Source organism: Vombatus ursinus, unplaced genomic scaffold (assembly GCF_900497805.2).
Source record: "Vombatus ursinus unplaced genomic scaffold, bare-nosed wombat genome assembly UNPS02014811.1, whole genome shotgun sequence".
In the NCBI taxonomy this organism is placed as follows: domain Eukaryota; kingdom Metazoa; phylum Chordata; class Mammalia; order Diprotodontia; family Vombatidae; genus Vombatus; species Vombatus ursinus.
In genome coordinates, this window is record NW_020954589.1 from 205,464 (window position 1) to 226,257 (window position 20,794).

The 20,794-nt window shown below is 39.4% G+C and overlaps 1 protein-coding gene across 1 annotated transcript in view; it reads left to right on the forward strand.

Annotated features, from left to right (window-relative positions):
* LOC114053396 (dynein heavy chain 8, axonemal) overlaps positions 1-19,487 on the forward strand; it is a gene marked incomplete at its 5' end in the record, with an annotated part of 217,447 nt that extends 197,960 nt beyond the window's left edge. Inside the window, 4 exons of the mRNA XM_027876403.1 lie at positions 2,278-2,430; positions 2,560-2,749; positions 15,311-15,432; positions 18,805-19,487. Of these exons, the coding sequence (XP_027732204.1) occupies positions 2,278-2,430; positions 2,560-2,749; positions 15,311-15,432; positions 18,805-19,092 (753 nt within the window). The remainder of the gene's footprint in view (positions 1-2,277; positions 2,431-2,559; positions 2,750-15,310; positions 15,433-18,804) is intronic.
* Between the last annotated feature and the right edge of the window lie 1,307 nt (positions 19,488-20,794).

The window sequence follows — 20,794 nt, forward strand, 5'->3', positions numbered from 1 at the left end:
ATGTTATCCATATCCACAGAAAGAACTATGGAATCTGAATGCAGATAGAAGCATACTATTTTCACTTTTTTGTCTTTTGGGTTTTTTTCATGGTTTTCCCCTTTTGTTCTGTTTCTTATTTCACAACATGACTAATGTGAAAATATGTTTAACATGATTGCACATGTATAATCTATATCAGATTGCTTGATGTCTTGGGGAGGGGGAAGAGGAGGGAGGGAGGGAGAGACAAAAAACTAGAACTCAAATTCTCAAAAAAATGAATGTTGAAAACTATCTTTACATGTAATTGGAAAAAATAAAATACTATTTATTAAAAAAAGTCTCACTCTAGCCTTCTGTTAGCTCTGCCACTCCAAAATTTTATTTGAAGCATCATTTTAAATTATTTAGAGGAGAATATTAAAAGCATTTAGCTGGGTTGCCTTATAACTGCCATCTTGGCATTTGGTTTGTGGGGCAAGAAAGAAATAGCTTTTGGCATTGCCCTGAGGAGGACACCAGCATTTCTCTTGCTCCAAGGCTGCCGATAGGCAGCATAGGGAAGCAGAAAGAACAGAGCTGTGTGTTAGAAAAAGGGATAGAGGAAACTAGATCAATCTCTTTTTGGTAGAGTAGTGCAGCTCTTCTCAGACTAGGGACAGTTGAGTATACTGGAGAAACAACTGACCTCAGGGTCAAGAGACCAGGGTTCAAATCCTGCCTCTGACACATACTAACTGGTTGAGCCTGGATAAAATTTGCAGCCTCAGATACCTAGTGTCCCTGAACGGCTTTCCTTCTGTGTTTCTGTTTCTATTCCCATATACTGTGTTGTCTTTTGTGTACCAAATTGTGCAGCAAATTGCCAAAGGTCTTAGCCCTAGAGAAGATTGGGGGGCTATGTAGGATGGACTGAAGGAGACAGAATAGAGGTACAAGCATTTGTTAGTAGGCTTTTCCATCTAAGCAAGGAAGGGATAATAAGGGATAATATACTAGGGTGGTGGCAGTACAAATAGAAAGAAAGAGAATAAGCATTTATATAGCACCTACTGTGTGTCAGTCACTATGTGAAATGTTTTTTACAAGTATTATCTCATTTGTTCCTCACAACACCCCTGGGGAAAGCAAGCAGAGGCTAGATAACTTGTGCAAGATCCCAAAGCTAGTAAATCTCTGAGACTGGATTTGAACTCAGGTCTTTCTGACTTCAGACCCAGAGCTCTATTTTGGACATAATGAGTTTGAGATGTCATTATAATAAGTATGTGAAGATATGTAGGCATTCAGAGATGCTGATATGCAGCTGAGGAGAGAAAACAGAGAGGTGACAGCTAAACAGAGAGGTCAGTTGAAAGTTTAGGACCTTATTTTACATATGAGGATGCTGAGATAGTAAAAAGACAAAGTGACTTTCCCTTCTTTCTGTGATCCTCAACAGAAGAATTCACCAGAATTGGAATTCTAAACCCCAGTGACTTCTAAATCATTGTTTGAGGAACACTGGACTTGACTACTTTTCAGGGGCCCTTTAAACCAAAATTACCTCCATAGTAATTGGGCAGTAGAAAACCTGTCTGCTAAATGTAAGGGTGTGGTGCCAAGCCAGGATTTTTATTAAAAAAACTTACCTTGGATATTCAGCACTACGGTCATAGTTGAGATTTTTTTATTTATTAAGTCTTTTCAATATTTGTATTTTAGTGCTTATGTGCCCAAAGGTTTTTTTTATTAAAACTTTCAAAATTCAAAATCAATCCACCTGAACGAACAAATGACAGATATTTGATTTTTTCGCCTCAAAATCAATTTTTTAAGTGGCATTCTATTAAGAATTGCTCTGTGTCACCACCCTTTGTCCATACTGTGCATAGACAACTTCAAGCATTCATGCTTATATTCATTAGTAACTATTTTATTAAGACTTTATACTTTTCACTTTTCTGTGAAATTTCTAACAATAACTCTATATGGATTATGAAAGTAAGTAGTCAAAATTGCATTCTTGGGAATATTACGTTGCCAAAAAAAATCTAACTGATATTTAACAGTTCACTTACATTTTAAAACAAAGGTACAATCTTTCGTTTTCTCAAAGTACATTTCCAATTAATGGTTGAGTGCAATCAGTAGGAAAAAGAATTCAAAATTTATCTGCCTTCTGACACCAAGAGAATAGAGAATTGACTGTTATGTTTGGTTCAATAACAGACATTGTGGAGATTTTGGCACATGGAGAAATATTAAAAAAAGTAAAGTTGGTTTCATAGTGTTGTGTGCTCTCTATTGTTTCAGGTGAAAGCTCGCCTGCAGAAGATGGGACCTCTTAATTCTATGAACATATTCCTTAGACAAGAAATTGACAGAATGCAAAAAGTCATCACAAGACTTCGGATCAGCCTGAGTGATTTAAAATTAGCCATTGAAGGGACTATCATCATGAGTGAGGTGAGTACCTAAAGTCTTAAAGAGTTATTGTCCTTTTATTGATTCATCTAATTTATGTATATATATATATATATATTCATATATAAGTAAAATATATATATATATATTTTTTTACTTGTGACTTAACAGAATTTGAGAGATGCTCTTGATAACATGTACGATGCCCGTATCCCTGCATTATGGAAAAGAATATCCTGGGATTCTTCAACACTTGGGTTCTGGTTTACTGAACTTCTGGAAAGGAATTCTCAATTTTCTTTCTGGATATTTGAAGGAAGGCCAAACGTATTTTGGATGACTGGTTTCTTTAATCCCCAAGGTAAGTGCTCACAATGAACATATGTATCTAAAAATATTTGTAACTTTCTAGCAGATATTTCACATAGCATTGTAGATAGGAAAGTAGTCATATAGATATATGTGAACATTCATCAAAATATCAAAGTGCATGTAAATATTCATTTATGTACTTTTTGTTACCATCTTCAGGAAGCCAAGGCAATTGATCTTCAGGGACAGGAAGGTAGTATCTACCACTAATGGTCTTGATGGGAATAGGAGCTCCTCTCTCATTCTGAAGCTATCTTTAAGCACCATATAATAATAATAGACAACATTTCTGTAGTACTTAAAGTTTTACAAAGCACTTTACAAATACTATGTCATTTCATCTTCACAACAAGCCTGGGAGGTAGGCACTATAATTATCCTCATTTTTCAGAGAGAAGAGGAACCTGAGGCAGACAGAGGTTGCCCAGGTTCATATAGCTAGTGTCTGAGGCTGGATTTGAACTCAGGTCTTCCTGCCTCTGGGTCCAGCACTCTATCCACTGCTCCACCTAGATGCCTATCAGGGAAAGCTACATCCTCTGGACTGGTGTTTTACACTGGCCCATATAGGTTGAAAGAATAGAAAGCAAGAGGGCTCATTACTGGCAAAGCAGAGCGGTGCAGCAGAGCTCCAGAAGTCTGGTACTCCTCAGTGACTTCCTCTGGATTCCTTCCACTGAAGGAGTTGACCTCTTCGTCCTCTTCTCTCCTGACCTTGACTTTGAATATTAAATCTTCTCAATTCCTTCTGTGGTGGGTTCTGTACAACTCCCAGTTCCTGAGAATTGTCCCATTACTAGGCTTAAAATCCTAGAGAACACACTCAGCCAATCTAGTAGCCTTGGGATTGATTTCTGGGAATTTGATCCCAAACTATGTCCTCTCTAGATCACTGTTTCTTCTTTCCTCAGCAGGGGGATATGTAGTCAGGGGATATGTGAAGGGAAGGTAAATTTTCAATCATCAGATTCCCACCTAAAGTTCCCAAAAGGTCCTGATCCTTTACACATGTTGTAGTGACACCCTTGATTAACATGTCTCTAACTCTTCTTTGTTTCTCATCTGATTAAAATTCCTCTATTTTTAGAGGTGAAGGTGAAAAAAATGGATCCATGTTCGGAAATATTAACACTACACTGAGGAATGAGTCCACACATGAAAGGATAGAAATGCTTGCTTCAAACTAGGAAAAGCTTCAGTTTTCAGACCATGTAGGTGATGGGGAGAGAGAGAGAGAGAGAGAGAGAGAGAGAGAGAGAGAGAGCATCAGGAGACAGAAATTACCAATAGCAATTACTCCAAAAAAATAAACTGATTAGACAAAATTCCACGGGTCAAAAGTCATAATCAATGAGTTTGGGAGGGCCTTTTCCTCTTGGTTTTTTTTTTTTTTAATCAGCTCCTTTACTAAAAAGAAGGCCTTTCATTCATCTATTCATTTAATCAACAAACATTTACTGAATGCCTTCCATATATCAGGAACAGTGTTTGATACTATGAAGGCAGTTAAATCCAGAAAACATAATGGCTTTTAGGTTTTACTGTGTTGACCATTCTTTCCATTCTCCAGTTTGCCTGTTTCTCATAAATTGCCAAAAATTGAGATATAGCGACTTACTAAAAGTTCAGCATGTTATAGTTCCATTCATAATAATAATTTAAAACATTGTATAGTAAATTCAGTTAGTAAATTTGTGATATTGTCTGAATAGACTCTACTTTTAAAGTTAATATGCATGCCGAGCATCATAATTTCATAAACAAGCCAGATTTCACATAATATAATTTAATTTTCTTAAATTTACATAGTGACTTTAGATTTGTACAAGGTACTACAAATAAGTATTACTTTTATATTAATTTTCTCCAAAATTTCCCATTTTCCCTCCTCCCTTAAAAAATAGCAAAAAAAACCCTTTTATCCTGGCTTTAAAATTTTCAGAAATTTCTACATTTGAGACATTTCTCCTTTTTCTGAATGATATGTCCACACTTTGGGCAAGCTGCCACCAGGTGATGGGTGATACTTGTGCTATGCAGGCTCACATATTCCAAACAGAAAAGCTTTCCATAGGCCTGAATGTCAGGTGATTTCAAATAAATTGTCCTTTAACTGTAAAAACAACATTATTTTATTAAAATAGCTAAGCACTAATTTGAAATGACAATTTGTTAATTAGTAAAATAAAATAGAATTTAAATTAGGGTAATACAAATTCAATTTAACAACCGTTTATGAGGGACTTTGCTCATACCAGATGTTATGCTAGGCCCTACAGATACAAAAGCAAAAAGAAAAAAAAGCCTTCAAGTAGCATTTCCTTCTACCATTCTAGTGGGGAGAAATAAAATATACATAGAATATTAAATATAAAATATGTTCAAAAGTAATTTTTGTTAGGAATCAATCAACAAACATTTATTAAGTGCCTACTGTGTGCCAGGTGGGTAGCTAGGTGGTATAGTGGAAAAAGTGTTGGGCCAGGAGCTGTATCCAAATCTGACCTCAGACACTTACTGCCTGTGTGACCCTGGGTAAGTCACTTAACCCTGTTTGCCTCAAGTTTCCTCCTCTGTAAAATGAGCTGGAGAAGGAAGTGGAAAACCATTCCACTATCTGCATATCCCAAATGGGGTCACAAAGAGTTGGACACAACTGAACAACAAGAACAACAGTGTGCCAGGCACTGTGTCAAACTCTCGGGAAACAAAAAGAGGAAAAAGACAGTCCTCAAGGGCTGTCTAATGGGGAGACAACATGCAAACAATATATATACAAAGCAAACTTTATATACAGAATAAATAGAAAATAATTAACAGTGGGAAGGTACTACTAGAATTAAAAGGGGTTGGAGAATAGCTTTCAATAAAAGATGGGATTTTAGTTAGGAAGACAGTAGCAACTGAGCGGGGATGGGGGGTGGGGAACCAGGATTGGCTTCCTATAGGATGTAACAGGAGCTGAGCTTTGAAGCAAAGTAGGGATTCTAAGAGATGCCGGTATAAGTAAGCAGTACATTCCAGGTAGGGGACACATTCCATGCAAAAAACCCAGAGATGGGAGATGGAATAGTGTGTATGAGAGCAGCATTTGGCTGGAATGTAGAGCATGTGAAGGAGAGAGAGGTGCCATATGTGATGATAATGGTAGACTGGAGCCAGACTGTGAAGGCCAAACAGAAGTGTGTGCCTTATCCTAGAGACCAGAAGAAGCCACCAGGGTTGATTGAGCACAGTCACTTCCCTTCCAGAAAATCAGTTTACCAACTATGTGGAGGATGGATTGAAGAATGGCGAGGCTAGAGGCAGGCGACCAGTGAGGAGTCTATGTCAGTAGTCCCAGTGTGAGATCTAACTAGGGTAGTGGCTGTGTGAGGAGAAAGAAAGGAACACAAGACAAAGATATTGTGGGGAAAGACAGGATGTTGTAACTGATATAAAGTGAAGGAAAGGGAAGAGTGGACAAAGATCCCAAAGTGGCTAACTTGAGTGATTAGAAGGACAGTGATGCTGTTGACAGAAATAGGGAAGTTAGGAAGAAAAGGGGAAAGATTGGGGGGAGGGGGATGCAAACATTCTCTCATTTGCCTCTAACCATTAACTATCTTAATCCTTTCAATATTTCTCTTCTTTTCAAGAGAAGCCTTGATTCTTCAAAAAGACCCCCCAGTGATGCATAAGCTCCCCAGGGCTTGGAGCTTATATCCCTACAGCCAATCGTCTGCTCCAGTTGCCCTGGAAAAGAAATTTTGTCTCTTATTGCTTTCTGCTAATACCTGAAATGGCCTCAGGGCTACGCTTCTATGACTCAGATTTGCTCTCTTCTTTCTTTCCTCTCTCTTCACATAAAATGGAAAATGTGATCTATGTGCCTTGGCAAAAGCCAGAAAAGAAAGAGATTCAGTCTCCTCTGTGCAAACATGTAGGGAGTATGATGTGATAGTGCTATGATAGTACTTTCATAATTAGGTTTGGACTCCAAAGGAAATATGATAGGGTGAAAAGGGTCCTGACCTAAATTTCAGGAGAAATTAGTTTTTGTTTGTTTTTTTAATTAGGAGAAATGAGTGTTGTAAGCTGTACTGAACTTCTAGCTCTGTGTTATCTTGAACATGTCTCTCAATCTCTACCTCGGTTTCCTCCTCTGCATAAAACTAGGCAATTGTTTATTTTCCTTTAAATTCTAAATCATAAATCATATGGTCCCAGTACTGACTGCACCACTAATTGTATGGCCTTGGACAAATCACTTAACTTGAAATCATAGAATCTAAGAGCTGGAAGGGAATTTTAGAGACTGCCCATTCCCATCTCCCCTCATTTTATAGAGAAGAATAGTGAAGCCCAGGGAGGTAGTAAAAGTAGTCCTGAACTTGGAGTCAAAGAACCCTAGTTCAGATCCCAGCTCTGCTACTTACTATGTGACCTTGGGCAAGTCACCCCACCTTTGAGCTTCATTTTCCTGGACTAGATGACCTCTGAGGTTTAGAACTAGATCCTTCCAGATACATGATACTATTACTATGGTCAATTAAGGGCAGAACTGCAACCAGAACCCTCATCTCCTAATTCATAGCCAAATCCACAAGCAGAGGATAGGGGTAAGGGGAAAGGGAGATACGTTTCTAGAGCCCCAGTTCTTTGTCAGCTTGGTGCTAGGTGCATTTTAACAGATATTCTGTTCTCACCACAACCCTTCGAGGTAGGTGCTGTTATTATCCCCTTTTTACTGTTGAGGAAACTGAGGCAGAATTTAAGTGTCTTGCCCAAGATCACATAGCTAGTCAGTGTCTGTGGTCAGGTTTGAATTTGGATCTTCTGACTCCAGGTCAAGTGCTGTGGCCCTCAGCTGCCTCAGAACTGGCCAGAGAAGGCCAGTTTTGCTAGATTATAGACTGTGGACAGGTTGTTATGTAAAATGGAGATAGTGATTAGGGCCAAGTTGTTAAGGTTCTTAGTAACTAAAGTCTCCTAAACTAGAGGAATGAATATAAATAGAAGAGTTTATAGAGGCAATGGGGAGCCACTGGAGTTTATTAAATAATGGGGGAGTGACATGGTCAGTTCTGTGTTTAAGAAAAATCACTGGCAGTTGTTCGAAAGAAAGACTGGGGTTGGGACATCAATTAGAGGCTTTTGAAATCATTTTGGCAAAAGGTGATGAGGTCCAAAACTAAGATAGTAGCTGTATGAATAGAAATAAGGGGTTGGATGAGAGAGATATTGTGGGTGTAGAAAAGCCAACATCTGGAAGTCGGCTGGATTTGTAGAAAAAAGAAGAGTAGGGAGTCAAGAATAATATGGAAGTTAAGAACTTGAGATATTGGAACACTGGAGTTGCCCTTGACAGATAGAGGGAAGTTAGGAAGAGGGAAGGGTTGGGGGACAGAGTGAAAAAATGGGTTCTGTTATAAGATATGGAGCAGGAAAGAAGAAGAGAGCTCACACTGAGAGGGAGCTCTATTTTCTCAGCAAAGTTCGGGCCACGATCTTCTGTTGAGACGGTAGAAGAAGAAACTAGCTTGGGAGGCATGAGAAAAGAGAAGGTTTGGAATAGCCGATGTGGAGGAGTGTGATATAAAATCAAAGTTATAGGCAAATTTCTGATCTGCATCCATGAAGAGAGTTTCCACAACAGGAATACCCTCAAGCTTGGTCTGAAACAAAACAGGTTTAAAATACAGTTGTACAATGATTTCTCTACAAACGCACGTGAGTATTAAAAATCAGGAGATATTTTCCTTTCCTGTGTTTAAGTATTTCTCCTATTTATATCCATTTTACTTGACCATCATCCTAAACACAATATGAAATCAAACACAGGTTGTATTTATCATTTCTCTTGATGTTGAGTGATTCTGCTGCTATAAGTGATGATACCATGACTCTGAGTAACTAAAGAAATTACACAACCTGAATGGCTGCTTATATGAATAATTTGCTGCCTGCTTAATGTCTGAGGCTGCCATTTCTATGGCCTGTTTTGTTTTGAAGCATTCTGTGGTATTTGGCATTTGGGCTTCTATATAGGATAGCCCAAGATCAACCACAACATAGTTAATCAGATATTTTCAACCATCTTCACAATCAATTGTTCACCAGATGAACAGAGGGGAAATCTGATTTGATTGTTAGGGTGGTAAACATGTCTACATCCACAATTCTGTGTTTGTTTTAAACATAAAGCTTTTTAGTTTAGAGATCCCACATCTAATTGCTGCATGCAGCCAGTTTGCTTGTTCAGGGATTCCTCAGCAATCAGTGACTTTACTTTGCTGCTTCAAAGGAGAGTGCTTGTAAGATTTCTTTTGTTCACCTTGCCCCAAAGTGCTCTCCATGCAAAATTGTGAGGGTAGGGGGAGAGGAGAAAATAAGTAAGGGGGAGGGAGTAAGGAGGAGAGGGAGAGAAAGAGAGAGGGAAGGAGAAGAAAGGGGGAGAGGAAGGCAAGGAGAGAGAAAAAGATGTGGAGAGGAGGAGAAAGAGAGAAAGGAAGAGGAAGACAGGGAAGCAGGAGAGAGAGAGAGAGAGAGAGAGAGAGAGAGAGTGAGTATGAATTTGTGCCTCTTGTGTTTCAGCCAGAAGCTGAGTTGTAATGGGCTGGTTTCATTGCTGCCCTTCAACACCTCATTATTGATGACAATGTTTTGTCATTTGATGTGAAGCATGAATTATAAGTGTTGCTAATGAAACTGAACTAGAAGTGGAATGTAATGTCTCTGGTGGGTCTAGGTCTCATACCTTTATATTAGAATGGGCCATATAGTATCATTCCTTTGTAAACATTTGTTCTGATCTAGATGATGTGGTTTAGGGGTTTGGGGTACTGGGACCCCAAAATCACAACACACGGCTCCTGCCCGAAAGAATTCGACCCAAGCCTTTTTTCAGCCAAAGACAAGGTTTATTAGAACATCTAAGATATTGGGCAAACTCTTAAGGAGTCTGAACATGGGGAAGCAGTGGCTAGATTTTAGGAATCTGAGCCATGGCTAGATTATAAGAATCTAAGCAGTGGCTAGATTATAAGAATCTCAGCAGTGGCTAGATTTTAAGAATCAGAGCCCATGGCTAGATTATAAAAATCTAAGCATCTTAATGGAGACAAGATGGACCTTATATACAGAAAGACTATGGGAGGGATCTAGGAGTGGCCAAGTAGTCTATGAGGTAATAGAATTCCAGGCCCGGGACCACCTGGCCAAGGGAGAATAGAGAAATGGCCTGGGGCCATAGGGAGGTCCACAATGAAAGGCCAGTTGATGGGATTATAGCCTCAGGGGAACTCCAGAGATTTGGCCACGTGGGAAAGTCCAGGGTTTTTCCTTTCTGGGGCCCAGATCCCAACCCCATCATAGAGATTGGTGCCATCTTGAAGCCAACCTATGCTAAGGTTTTTTTGGTCCTTTGCCAGCTTATCACTGTCATAGCAGGCTTCAGTTACCACTTTTAGCTCAGTCTTTCTTACAAGTCAAGAGTTTGAGTAAGGTAGGGTATTGGCCCAAATAAAATGGTAGACAATCTCTTCCTTCAGGCTGCTTAATAATTTGCTTTTCTATTTTGAATCTCTAAATCTCTTGCACATGGGTATCTTTTCAGGCCTCTCTCATCAGCAAACAGCAATTCTGAAATGATTCTTTTAAAGATATTCACAGAATTTCCAACTTGCTGTGGAAGAGCTGCCAAAAGGCCAGTGGAAATTTAGGATTATAAGGGACTTTGAGAATTCATGTAGGCTAGTTGTTTTTGTATCAAGGTGAGAGTAGAATAATAGAAGATTATGGGCATAAAAGCTGCAACCCAAAATCATGGTGACCTTAACCAGTGTTCCCTAGTGTGGGGTTCCAAGAGCTTTCACTTAGATTAACCATGGAAGGGTTGTGGAAACTCTGTACTTTAGTAATTTCATCAGCTCCAAAATGTTCAATTATCATCTCTCTGAAGATGTTTCTAAAATCCATATCTAATCCTGCTAAGCTCCAATCCCCACAGCTCCAGCTGGTAGGCTAATTAATATGCCCAAAGGCCTATCATGTGCCCAGTATGTCCAAAGTAGAATTCTTATCTTCCTAAAACACGGATCTCACCTTGTTACTCCCCTTCTCATGAAGCCTCAGTGACTCCCTGTTACTCCTAGGTTAAAATGCAGACTCCTTCACTTGGTATTTCAAGGCTTTCACAATCTGGCTGTAGTGGCCCTTCAAGTCTTATTTTACATTACCACCCTTCGCACGTTGAATAGTTTAGCCAAACTGGCAGCCTTGAGACTCCTCAAACTTGGCCGTCGGTCTCCTGTCTCTGCCTTTGCACAGACTATCTTCTGTGCCTGGAATGCACCGCCTCCTCACCTCTGCCTCTTGGAATTTCTGACTCCCTTTAAAACTCACTTTACTTACTACCACTACTACTCTACTACAACCTCAGAAGCGTTTTCTGACCCTTCTGCATATCAGTATTTTCTGCCTCCTCAAATTATTATTTACATAGTTATCTGTTTACAGGTTCCCCTCCCCTTTATAAAACCTAAACTCTTTGTGGGCAGGGACTAGTTTTCATTTTGTGTTCAAAGACCAAACCTTAAACACAATTCATTCTGAAGCTCACAGACTAGACAACAATAGGTCCCAGCCCAAGCACCACTTAATGGCTATTTTGGGGGCCCTCCCAGCTCAGAGTGAATGTAAATAGTAAATGTTTCTCTTTTGGCCAACAGCCCTGAGGGTCTTCCCCTCCCAGTTTGATTTTTTTTTTTTAATTAAAGGGGCCATCCCTTGACTCACTTCTTAAAGAGGCCTATTCACTGAATGGGCATTACCTCACTCAAAGTGAGAACCTGAAAAGACCTTAGCTTAAAAGGGCCAGGGTCTCCCACTGCATACTGGGCCATCTCTAGTCTTCCTGATGAATATCTGGACACTGGACCCAGATGGCTCTAGAGAAGAAAGTAAGGCTGGTGATTTTGCACAGCCCTCCCTCATTCAAATCAAAGTCAATTGCAAGTCATGTCATCACTTCCTAATGTCATGGTCCTCTTTGAAATGAAGGACAAACACAACAATCCCAGCACCTAACTCATATATATGCATGGGTATATATGCATGTAGTAGGTGCTTAACAAATGACTATTGGATTGGGTTGGATTGGAAATTACTGCTATGACTAGTAGCCCTCAAAACAGTCCTGACCCTGAATCAATAATGAGCAGTCAGACTGCCTGGGGACAAAAAGAAAAAAGACAAAAGGAATTTTGCTACCTTTATCAGGCCCCACCCTTGTTTTCTGGTCATTTCAGCTGTTAAAGGTTCTTTTGTTACTGTGTTGGAGGTTGGGGGAGAGCAGGCCTGTCATAAACTTATGGGGTTAAGGGTTGGGGGGAGATGAGCTTTATATGCCTTCCTATCACAAAATGCTATCAAGAGTTTGAAAAACTAAAGAGACAAGAGCATGTACCCATCCAGTAATTAGTTCTTTCTACACTGATTTGAATGAAGAAGGTACTAATCTTTGATAAAGAAACTTTATCTATCCTTAGTCCAAGATTCATCATTAATGACACCAGCTGCCTTCTTTCAAATTTCCTTTTCCCAATCCCCATAATGTTCATGCCTTGCCTGTGGTTATCTCTGCTTCATCCTGTTTATATCCTGTATGTACATATCTTGTTTGCATATTGTCTCCCTCATTATACTGTGAATGCTGTGAGAGCAGCCAGTGTCTTCTGCCTTTCTGTATATCCCCAGTATTTAGCCAGTGCTTGGTATAGTGTAGGTGCTTAATAAGTGCTTACTGACTTGATGCCAAAAACTAGCTGGATGAGATGATACATAAAGGAAAGAGTATTAAAGTTTTTTACAAGTTGAACCAGTGCTGCAAGTCAAACAACTTTATTCAGGATACTGAAATTTCAGATGACTATTATTACAGAGATTAATGATTAACAGAATTCGCTTTGGTCAGAAATTTTCCATCTATAATGTTAGCCTAACAGTGATAGTGGGAGGTAGAAAGAAGGGGAGGTAGTGTTTTCTCTTTAGGTTAAATTGGATAGGTTTTTTTTTTTTAATTCTAATGTGTTTATGAGTTTGAAATAATATTTGATTCAAAAGAAAAAGGGAAATTTTCATTTAGGACACATAACATTCAAGTGCTGAACATTCTGATCATCAGTTTTTTATGTGAGTGGGTCATTTCACAAAGAATAAAATGTGGATTTTTTAATAACTTCCTTTCATTTATTTGTGCCACACTTATCTCAAAGTAACAGATATGGACAGATGGCTCATATTTCTACAACTAAAGTAATGTTATTTGATATATGAGTTATTAAAAGATGGATTGATCCTATAATAAAAGTCCTGCTCTTCAAGCTTCGGTAAAGTAAAATATATCAATAGTCTTTGAGGTTATGCAGGCTACAGAAAATAAAGCTTTTGACTCCATTAGAGGCTATTTTATTCTACAAGAAAGATCGCCATTCATTTAAAAAATTCAATAACACAATTCAAAAACCAAATCATTTTTGAGGTCCATATCACCACCTTTTTAAGAAAATCAAAACAAAGCAAACAAGACTTGTAATGAGAGCAGAAGTTCTCTTCTCCATGTGCTTGCTCAGGATGAAAGTAGCCCAGCCCTATCTCAGTAAATTACGAAATGTAATGTCCTCCCTTGAGTATTTAACTTAATATCAGAGAAGGACTTGGACACTTGGGAGAACTTGGTTCAGTTTTGCAGAACTAGTTGCTGCAGAAAGCAACATTTGGGACTTGACTGTTTCTCCATCAGTACTAAGAGTGGGAGACTGACTTTTTCTTCTCTTTCTAACTGATGCCTCTACAGGTGAATCACCAAAAACCTTCCAAGATTTAATAAAATAAATTCTAGTAGAACAATTTTGCACAATGATATAGTATACAGGGAATTCTCCTTAACTATAATTCTGCCATATTGTTGTTGTTGAGTCATTTCAGTTGTGCCTGACTCTTCAAGACGCCATTTGGGGTTTTCTCGGCAAAGATACTGGAGTGATTTGCCATTTCCTTCTCTAGCTAATTTTATAGATGAGGAAACTGAGGCAAACAGGGTTAAGTGACTTGTCCAGGGTTTCATAGCTAATATGTGTCCAAGGCTGGATTTGAACTCATAAAGATGAGTTTTTTTGACTCCAGGCCCAGCCATCTATCCACTGCACCACCTAACTGCCCCTCTGCACTGCTATCCATGAAATATTAAAACAATCAGAAGGCCTTCAGCACATTGGGCAGCTCCTCTGTGAAGGATTTGTGGTATGCCACAGATAAGAATTGCATGGCTATCTGGGAGATCACCCATCCTTTGACATGCCAGAGTTTTCATGATTTGTATCATAATATGAGGCCCAACTGTGTAATCCAACAAAAAGGAATCCTATTATAGGATCAGAGCTTTAGGGCTAGAAGGAAATGTAGAGCCCACATCCTTCATTTCACAGATGGGAAATTGAGGCCTAGGGTCACACAGCTAATAGGTTTCTAAGGGAGGATTGGAACTCAGGTTGTCCTCATTCCAAATCCAGTGCTCAATCCAAATCCACTGATTTGCATTATTATTTTGAAATTTGATCTGGAGGCTATTAAAGTACTTTCAGTTTTTTGAGATTACATTGAAGTTTGGGATATAACAATTGTTATTAAATGCCACTCTAGAGAAGGCTTTTCCAATTGCTTTTGAGTGGCCCAGTTTGCAAGCCTCTTTCGAAAGAGAATCATTATATAGTGAACTTTTACAGATTTGATAATAGCAAAATATAGCAAACCAGAAAATATAATCTTAAAATAAATATAATATTTGCATTAGGTTGTTGTACCCTTTATATGTAGTGATAAAAATTAAAGCTTGTAGCATTGTATGTCTTATCAATTCCTTAAATTAAATTAAATTTTTTCCATTATGGCAAGTCATAATTTGATCCACAGTAAATGGAAAATGTGCTTTGGTTATAGCTTAATTCCAGTGTTAATTGGAATGCTATGATTGGAATATATCTGACTTATTTCCCAAGATTTCATTTTTCAGATGGAGGCCATTCACAAACAGGACCTAAGAGAATCTCTCAGGTCCTAAAAAACCATATTGGTTGACTTGAACTCCTCTGGCATGTTTCCAGTTGAAATATCATGAAAGTTTGTTGTAAGGGACTCTGCTTAAAGCAAAAAAAATACCCTGCCATGGAGTGCTACAATAATGCTTAGAGACTTCAGCAATTGTTTTCCCCCTGGGGATGCAAAACAAGATTTCACTTTATCTAGGCAGGGTAACAAATTTTCTTCCTGGCAGAAATATTGTTGACAGACCTCAGTACCATGACTCACTGGCCAGAAAAGAGTTGCTTTGGAAGAAGACAGCATGCTTTCTTTGGGGAGGTTGGTCTGTAGCAGAAAGATACCTCTTACATACAGATTTCAACTTGGGGATTGATAGCGGGGTAACTGAGCAGAGATACTGAAGCAATTTGAACCCATCTCATTTTTATGAAATAGACTCCCTCAGAACAACTGACTCTTTCTTTTTTAGGATTTCTCACAGCAATGAGGCAAGAAGTGACTCGAGCCCACAAGGGCTGGGCCTTGGATTCAGTGACAATCCACAACGATGTACTGAGACAAACAAAAGAAGAGATCACAGTGCCACCTTTGGTATGTACTGTAGGGCTTCATTTGGTAATTGCTGGGAATCTAACTCAGAAGGCAGGGCTCTGATTTCTAGCCCTGCTCCATGACTTTGGAGGGCCTCCCCGTGAACCTGCCACCACCTTATCCCTCCCTTCTGTTAAGATTCATGAAAAGGCATGTCAAATACTTGGAGCTCCTTACAGAGAAGTCCCCATAAATATGAGCCAATATGTGATTGGAAGGGGCCCAGAATACTGCAGTCCAGTACAGGCTAGTACTTAACCCTTCATATCTAGTCTGAAAGGGGCTTGTCCTCTCCATTGTTAATGCTAAGGGACCTAGTCAGGAAATTCTTTGCATTTAATCTCAGTCTCTCTTGATATAAGTTCAAACCCGTTCCTCTTCTTTAGTCTTTGATGGAATTCCATAAACTGTTCTCCAGTTTAGGGCTCTAGTTACAGGTTTATCATTAAGTTATTCAGTTGGAAAGACTTTAACACCTTCCCCTCACTTTAGGTGCCACATTTTAGAAAAGGCAAGAAAAACTGAGATCCATGAAGGGAAAATGATACAACCTGTCAGTGACAGAGCCAAGACTGGAACCAAGGTCTCCTACTGGAGTCCTCTGCTCTTTCCCCGAGCTCATACTGCTTCCCAACTAAACTATAAACTCCTTGAAGTTAAGGACTTCCCCCTGAATGCCTGAGACTGTTTTGAATATAGTAAATGGTCAGAAAAAATGTTTCTTAATTTACTGAAGGGTAGGTTAAAATTTAGGCTATGTAATCTCAGATCTTTTCACTTTTTCTTGCATGTCCTATTCTCTTATTAGTCACAGAATCCTAGGACTGAAAGGATGCTGAGAGGTTATTTAATCCATACTTCTTTGCCTTCAGACAGTTACCTTAAACCCTTCTCTGTCAAATGATAATCTCATATTGTTCAAAGTCTCTGAAGGGAAAAAGATTATGCAATGGTAATCCATCATGAAGTTCTATTTGTTTTAAATCAAGCCCAAATCTCACATCCTGCAATTTAAACAAATTTTTCATAAAATTATAGATTCAAAGAGCTAAAAGGGACCTCACCTCACCTCATCTAACTTCAGCTGTGTAGTGGCTATCTAACCCTGAATGTCCATCCAGTGTCTGCTTGCAGACCTCCTCTAATGATGTGTGAACTAAGATCCTCACCCGACATGGCTACCAAGGCCCACTGGGGACACCTCTGATATTAACAGGAAGATTGTCCTTATGTTGAGCTAAAATATACTACTGGTAATTTTCCACCCTTGGAGTCTAGTCATGATGTCGTGAGTAAACAAACAAAACAAGCTCTCTTCTACATGAGCATCCCTCCAGTATTGGAAAATAATGATTGCGTCCTCCCTAAATCTTTTTTTTTTCTTGTCTAGGCAATGGGGTTAAGTGACTTGCCCAGTGTTATATGTCTGAGGCTGGATTTGAACTCAGATCCTCCTGAATCCAGGGCTGTATCTACCACCTCGTTGCCCCATATCCTCCCTAAATCTTGAAAGGCTGTGTAATATGGTGGAAAGAGTGTTGGGCTTAGAAGCAGGAGAAATCTGAGTTCTAATACTACTTTTGGTGCTTACTAGCGGTAGGATATTGGACAAGTCATTCAACTTCTCTAAACCTCAGTTATCTAATCTGGTAAATGGGGATAATAACACAGTGCCTATCTCATAGGGTTGTAGTGAGGGTCAAATGAGATGATGTTTGTAAAGCACTTTGCAAACCTTAAAGTGCTATAGATGTGTATATTGTTAAAGTCTAGACTCTAGGTCAATGTTTACTAGTTCTTTGAACTGCTCTTTAGAGGGTGTGATCTCCAGATCCCTCCCCATCCTGGTCGCCTTCATCTAGAAGTTCTCTTAACTTGTTAATGCCTTTTCTAAAATGTGGCACCTAAAATTAGACTCAGTGCCCCAGATATGGTCTGAGCAGAGTAGACTAAGCCCTCCATCCCTGTGGACATTACACATCTATTATGGCAGCCTAAGATGACACTAATGTCTTGGATCACTGCATTAGGCTGCTGACCCCCGAGGGAACCTGAATCCTGCTTCCTTTGTGCACTAAAGTCGACGTTTTCCACACCAGTGCAGTATTTCACATTTATCACTATGCAATTTAATCTCATTCTCTTCCATCTACTCTATCCAAATTTACTGAGATCCTTTTCATCATTCTCCTTTGGAAATGGTTAATGGTTACTATGCTAGAGAATCATTGAGTTGGAATCTTCAAGTTCCAAGCAGTCTTCAAAACCGTTTAGTTTAAAATGACAGATGAAGAAACTGAGGTCCAGGGACGAGTTGTGACTTTCCCCAAACATACAGTTACTCAGGGGTTGAGTCAGGACTAGAATCCACCCCTTTCTTTTGCTTTCTAACCTAACTCCCTTTCCAGTATACTATCCTGCTCCCTATAATTTTTTTTCTAAATAAAATGGCATGCCCTTGGATTCTACATAGTAACTCACTAGCACCTTAAGCATCATTTCCTGGACCCAAACTCTTCTGTCCTTACCAGAGGCTGTTAGCAGTAGTTCCTCCTTGCTGTCCAGAGGAATTAGGTCCACTTCAGCCTCTGTATTGCCCAACATGAGAACCATGACTGATGGCTTGCAGCCTTTCCAGAAGGACTAGATTGGAGATTCACTCTCAGTGGACTAGTCCAATCTACTTTTGTGACTTTGCACTATTCAGTGGCTTTATATCAAGAATAAGAGAGTAAGTCCCCCCTTTAAATGTAAAAAAATGGCATAAGGATTCTTATGATGTAGTTATTTTCCCTCAGGATAGGTTGTGCCTCCATTCTTCTATAAACTGGGGAGAATTCAGCTCAACATTTGACTATCCTTCATGCTTTGCATGGTATTTTTAGATTATATCATAGGATTTAGAATAGCATGAACCTTTAAAAAAAAAAATCTAGTCCTATAAAAGCTGTAACCAGCATGAGATGACCAGATCTTGGTCCCAGGGTGCTATCATGGTGGGAGGAGGGGAGACAGGCTTCTTCCCTTTGATGACCACTGTCCTAATCCCCTGACAGACCATACTGCTGTGGTAAAATTATCCCCAGGTCCCAGTCATTTGGCAACTCTCTCTCACCTTTCTCCCAAACCCTCCTCCCAAAGGGGTGAGGCACCACGCTCAGAGTACAGTTGTACCTTTCCATTTCCTCAGTTCCTCTGAATTTGCTCTGGGCATAAGAATGCCTCACTATAGCTCTGAAACTAATACCCTCATTCAATGGTTATACTCTAGCTTTTTCCTTTCCCCAAGTTTGAAGGCTTTTCATAGGTGATCATTTCTCAATACTTGACATATTTTTAAGCTATAGATTCCCTTGTGTTTTGTTCCCTCAGGAAGGAGTATACATTCATGGACTGTATTTAGATGGAGCTGCCTGGGACAGGAGGAATGGCAAACTCACTGAATCAACCCCAAAGGTCCTCTTCACACAGCTTCCAGTGCTCCATATATTCGCTATCAACTCCACAGCTCCCAAGGACCCCAAACTCTATGTGTGTCCTATTTACAAGAAACCACGGAGGACAGATCTAACCTTCATCACAGTGGTATATTTGAGGACCATCCTGTCCCCAGACCACTGGATTCTGAGAGGAGTGGCCCTCTTGTGTGATATCAAGTAAATTCTGTCCCAGCCACAGCAAGGTCTTCATCCCTGCTGATGGCACTGAACCACATGACTTCCCAGTTCTGTTGGTTTTCTTTAGAGAATGTGATGTTTTATTTTAAATTATGATAATAATTATTTCCTTCTATGATATCCGTATTGCACTTTTAAAATACCATATTGACTGGTTGGCATTCCGTACTCTACTTTTTTTTTTCCAGCAACAATATCCAACATGCAAATTCTAACTTTGCTTTTTTTTTATTTCTAAGAATCAGTGGAGGCATTCATTCCACTGTAATGAGTTTTATAAAGATGGATCTATCTTTAACTTAGAGGGTTTTTATTAAGTATGATTTGAAAGAGCTAAAAACCAGGTAATGACTTATTCAGTTCCAAAATTAACTTTCACCTAGGCAAATTTTCCTCCAAATAAAAACAATTTATTGTTATGCCATCTGAGTGTGAGTCTGTGTTAATGTGAGGTTCTGAAGGTTTCTGGTTTAGTATTCCTGCTCTGTATGTTAACTGGTACTCAAGAACCTAAGATAGTTCCATCCCCTCGAGAGAAAAAGCTGGGGAGGAAATGGAGGAGGTGACAGAGGGGAAGAGGGGGTAGGTGCCAGGGTGGGCAGGTTACAGCTTTTTTTTCTGTGGAGTTTTTCAATTCCCAAGAACGCTGAAGTGTCCCAGGATTTCCTCATTGTCATAAGCAGGTACAATTTCCAAATAACAGCTAGAGGTCCCACCAAGCACACCTGGTAACATGCTGAATGCTCAAGAGTCAAAAGCCTTAGAAGTCACTGCTGCTTGTCCTGCAGCCCAGTTAGGACTAAGCGTGATCCTTCCTCACTGGAGGAAATGTCAGCTGCACAAAAGCAATGGTGTCCTATTTTGCATATTCATGCACCTACACTGTAAGGAAAAATACATTCTGTGAAGCTCCTACTCTGATCTTCCCATTTAGAATTCCTCTGAATACCAGCTACATTAACAATCCTGTCTCGTTGCTCCTGCTAAGGAAGGAGTGAGCCTTTGATTTTCATCACCATCTTTCCCATCTGACCATCTGTCAGACTCTTCCTGCCTGTGTGAAGAAGAATAAAGAGGGCAAAGCAGTAGTATGTTGCGTGCCTTATGAAATGTACAGAGAAAATCCTAGGGGAAATTCCGGAATTTGTATTAAAATATTTTCAGACAGTAGAAAAGTGTTTAAGAAATGCAAACAGTAGCAGTGAGTGCCTAGGGGTGTGCTTAATCCAGATTTAAATCTAAAGCTTAAATCTGCCCTAAGACTTTTGGGACACCCTGTATAAAGGCTATAGATACTCCCATAATGGATTGTTGTTGTTGTTGCTGCTGCTGTTGTTGTTGTTGTTTTAAGTCATCAGACGGAGTGTTGCGATTCTTTTCTAAGTCCAAGCAGACCTGAAACAAAAGAGTGGTTATACATGATCTTCTAAGCAAGTGTTTTGTTTTGTTTTTAATATAAGACAGTATTAGCAATCATCAATGCTTACTCACCAGAGCAAATCACAGAGTACTGTCGCTAAGTCACATAAGTACTGAGAAAAAGCAGTCACACATGCACCTGCCATTTTAAAACAATGACTTTTATAGTTCCCAGTAAAACATAGACATTGTCCTGCTTACCTTTATTTTTCAAATAAGTATTTTTTATTAATCTATCTCTCCCAAACCCAACACACAAACACAAA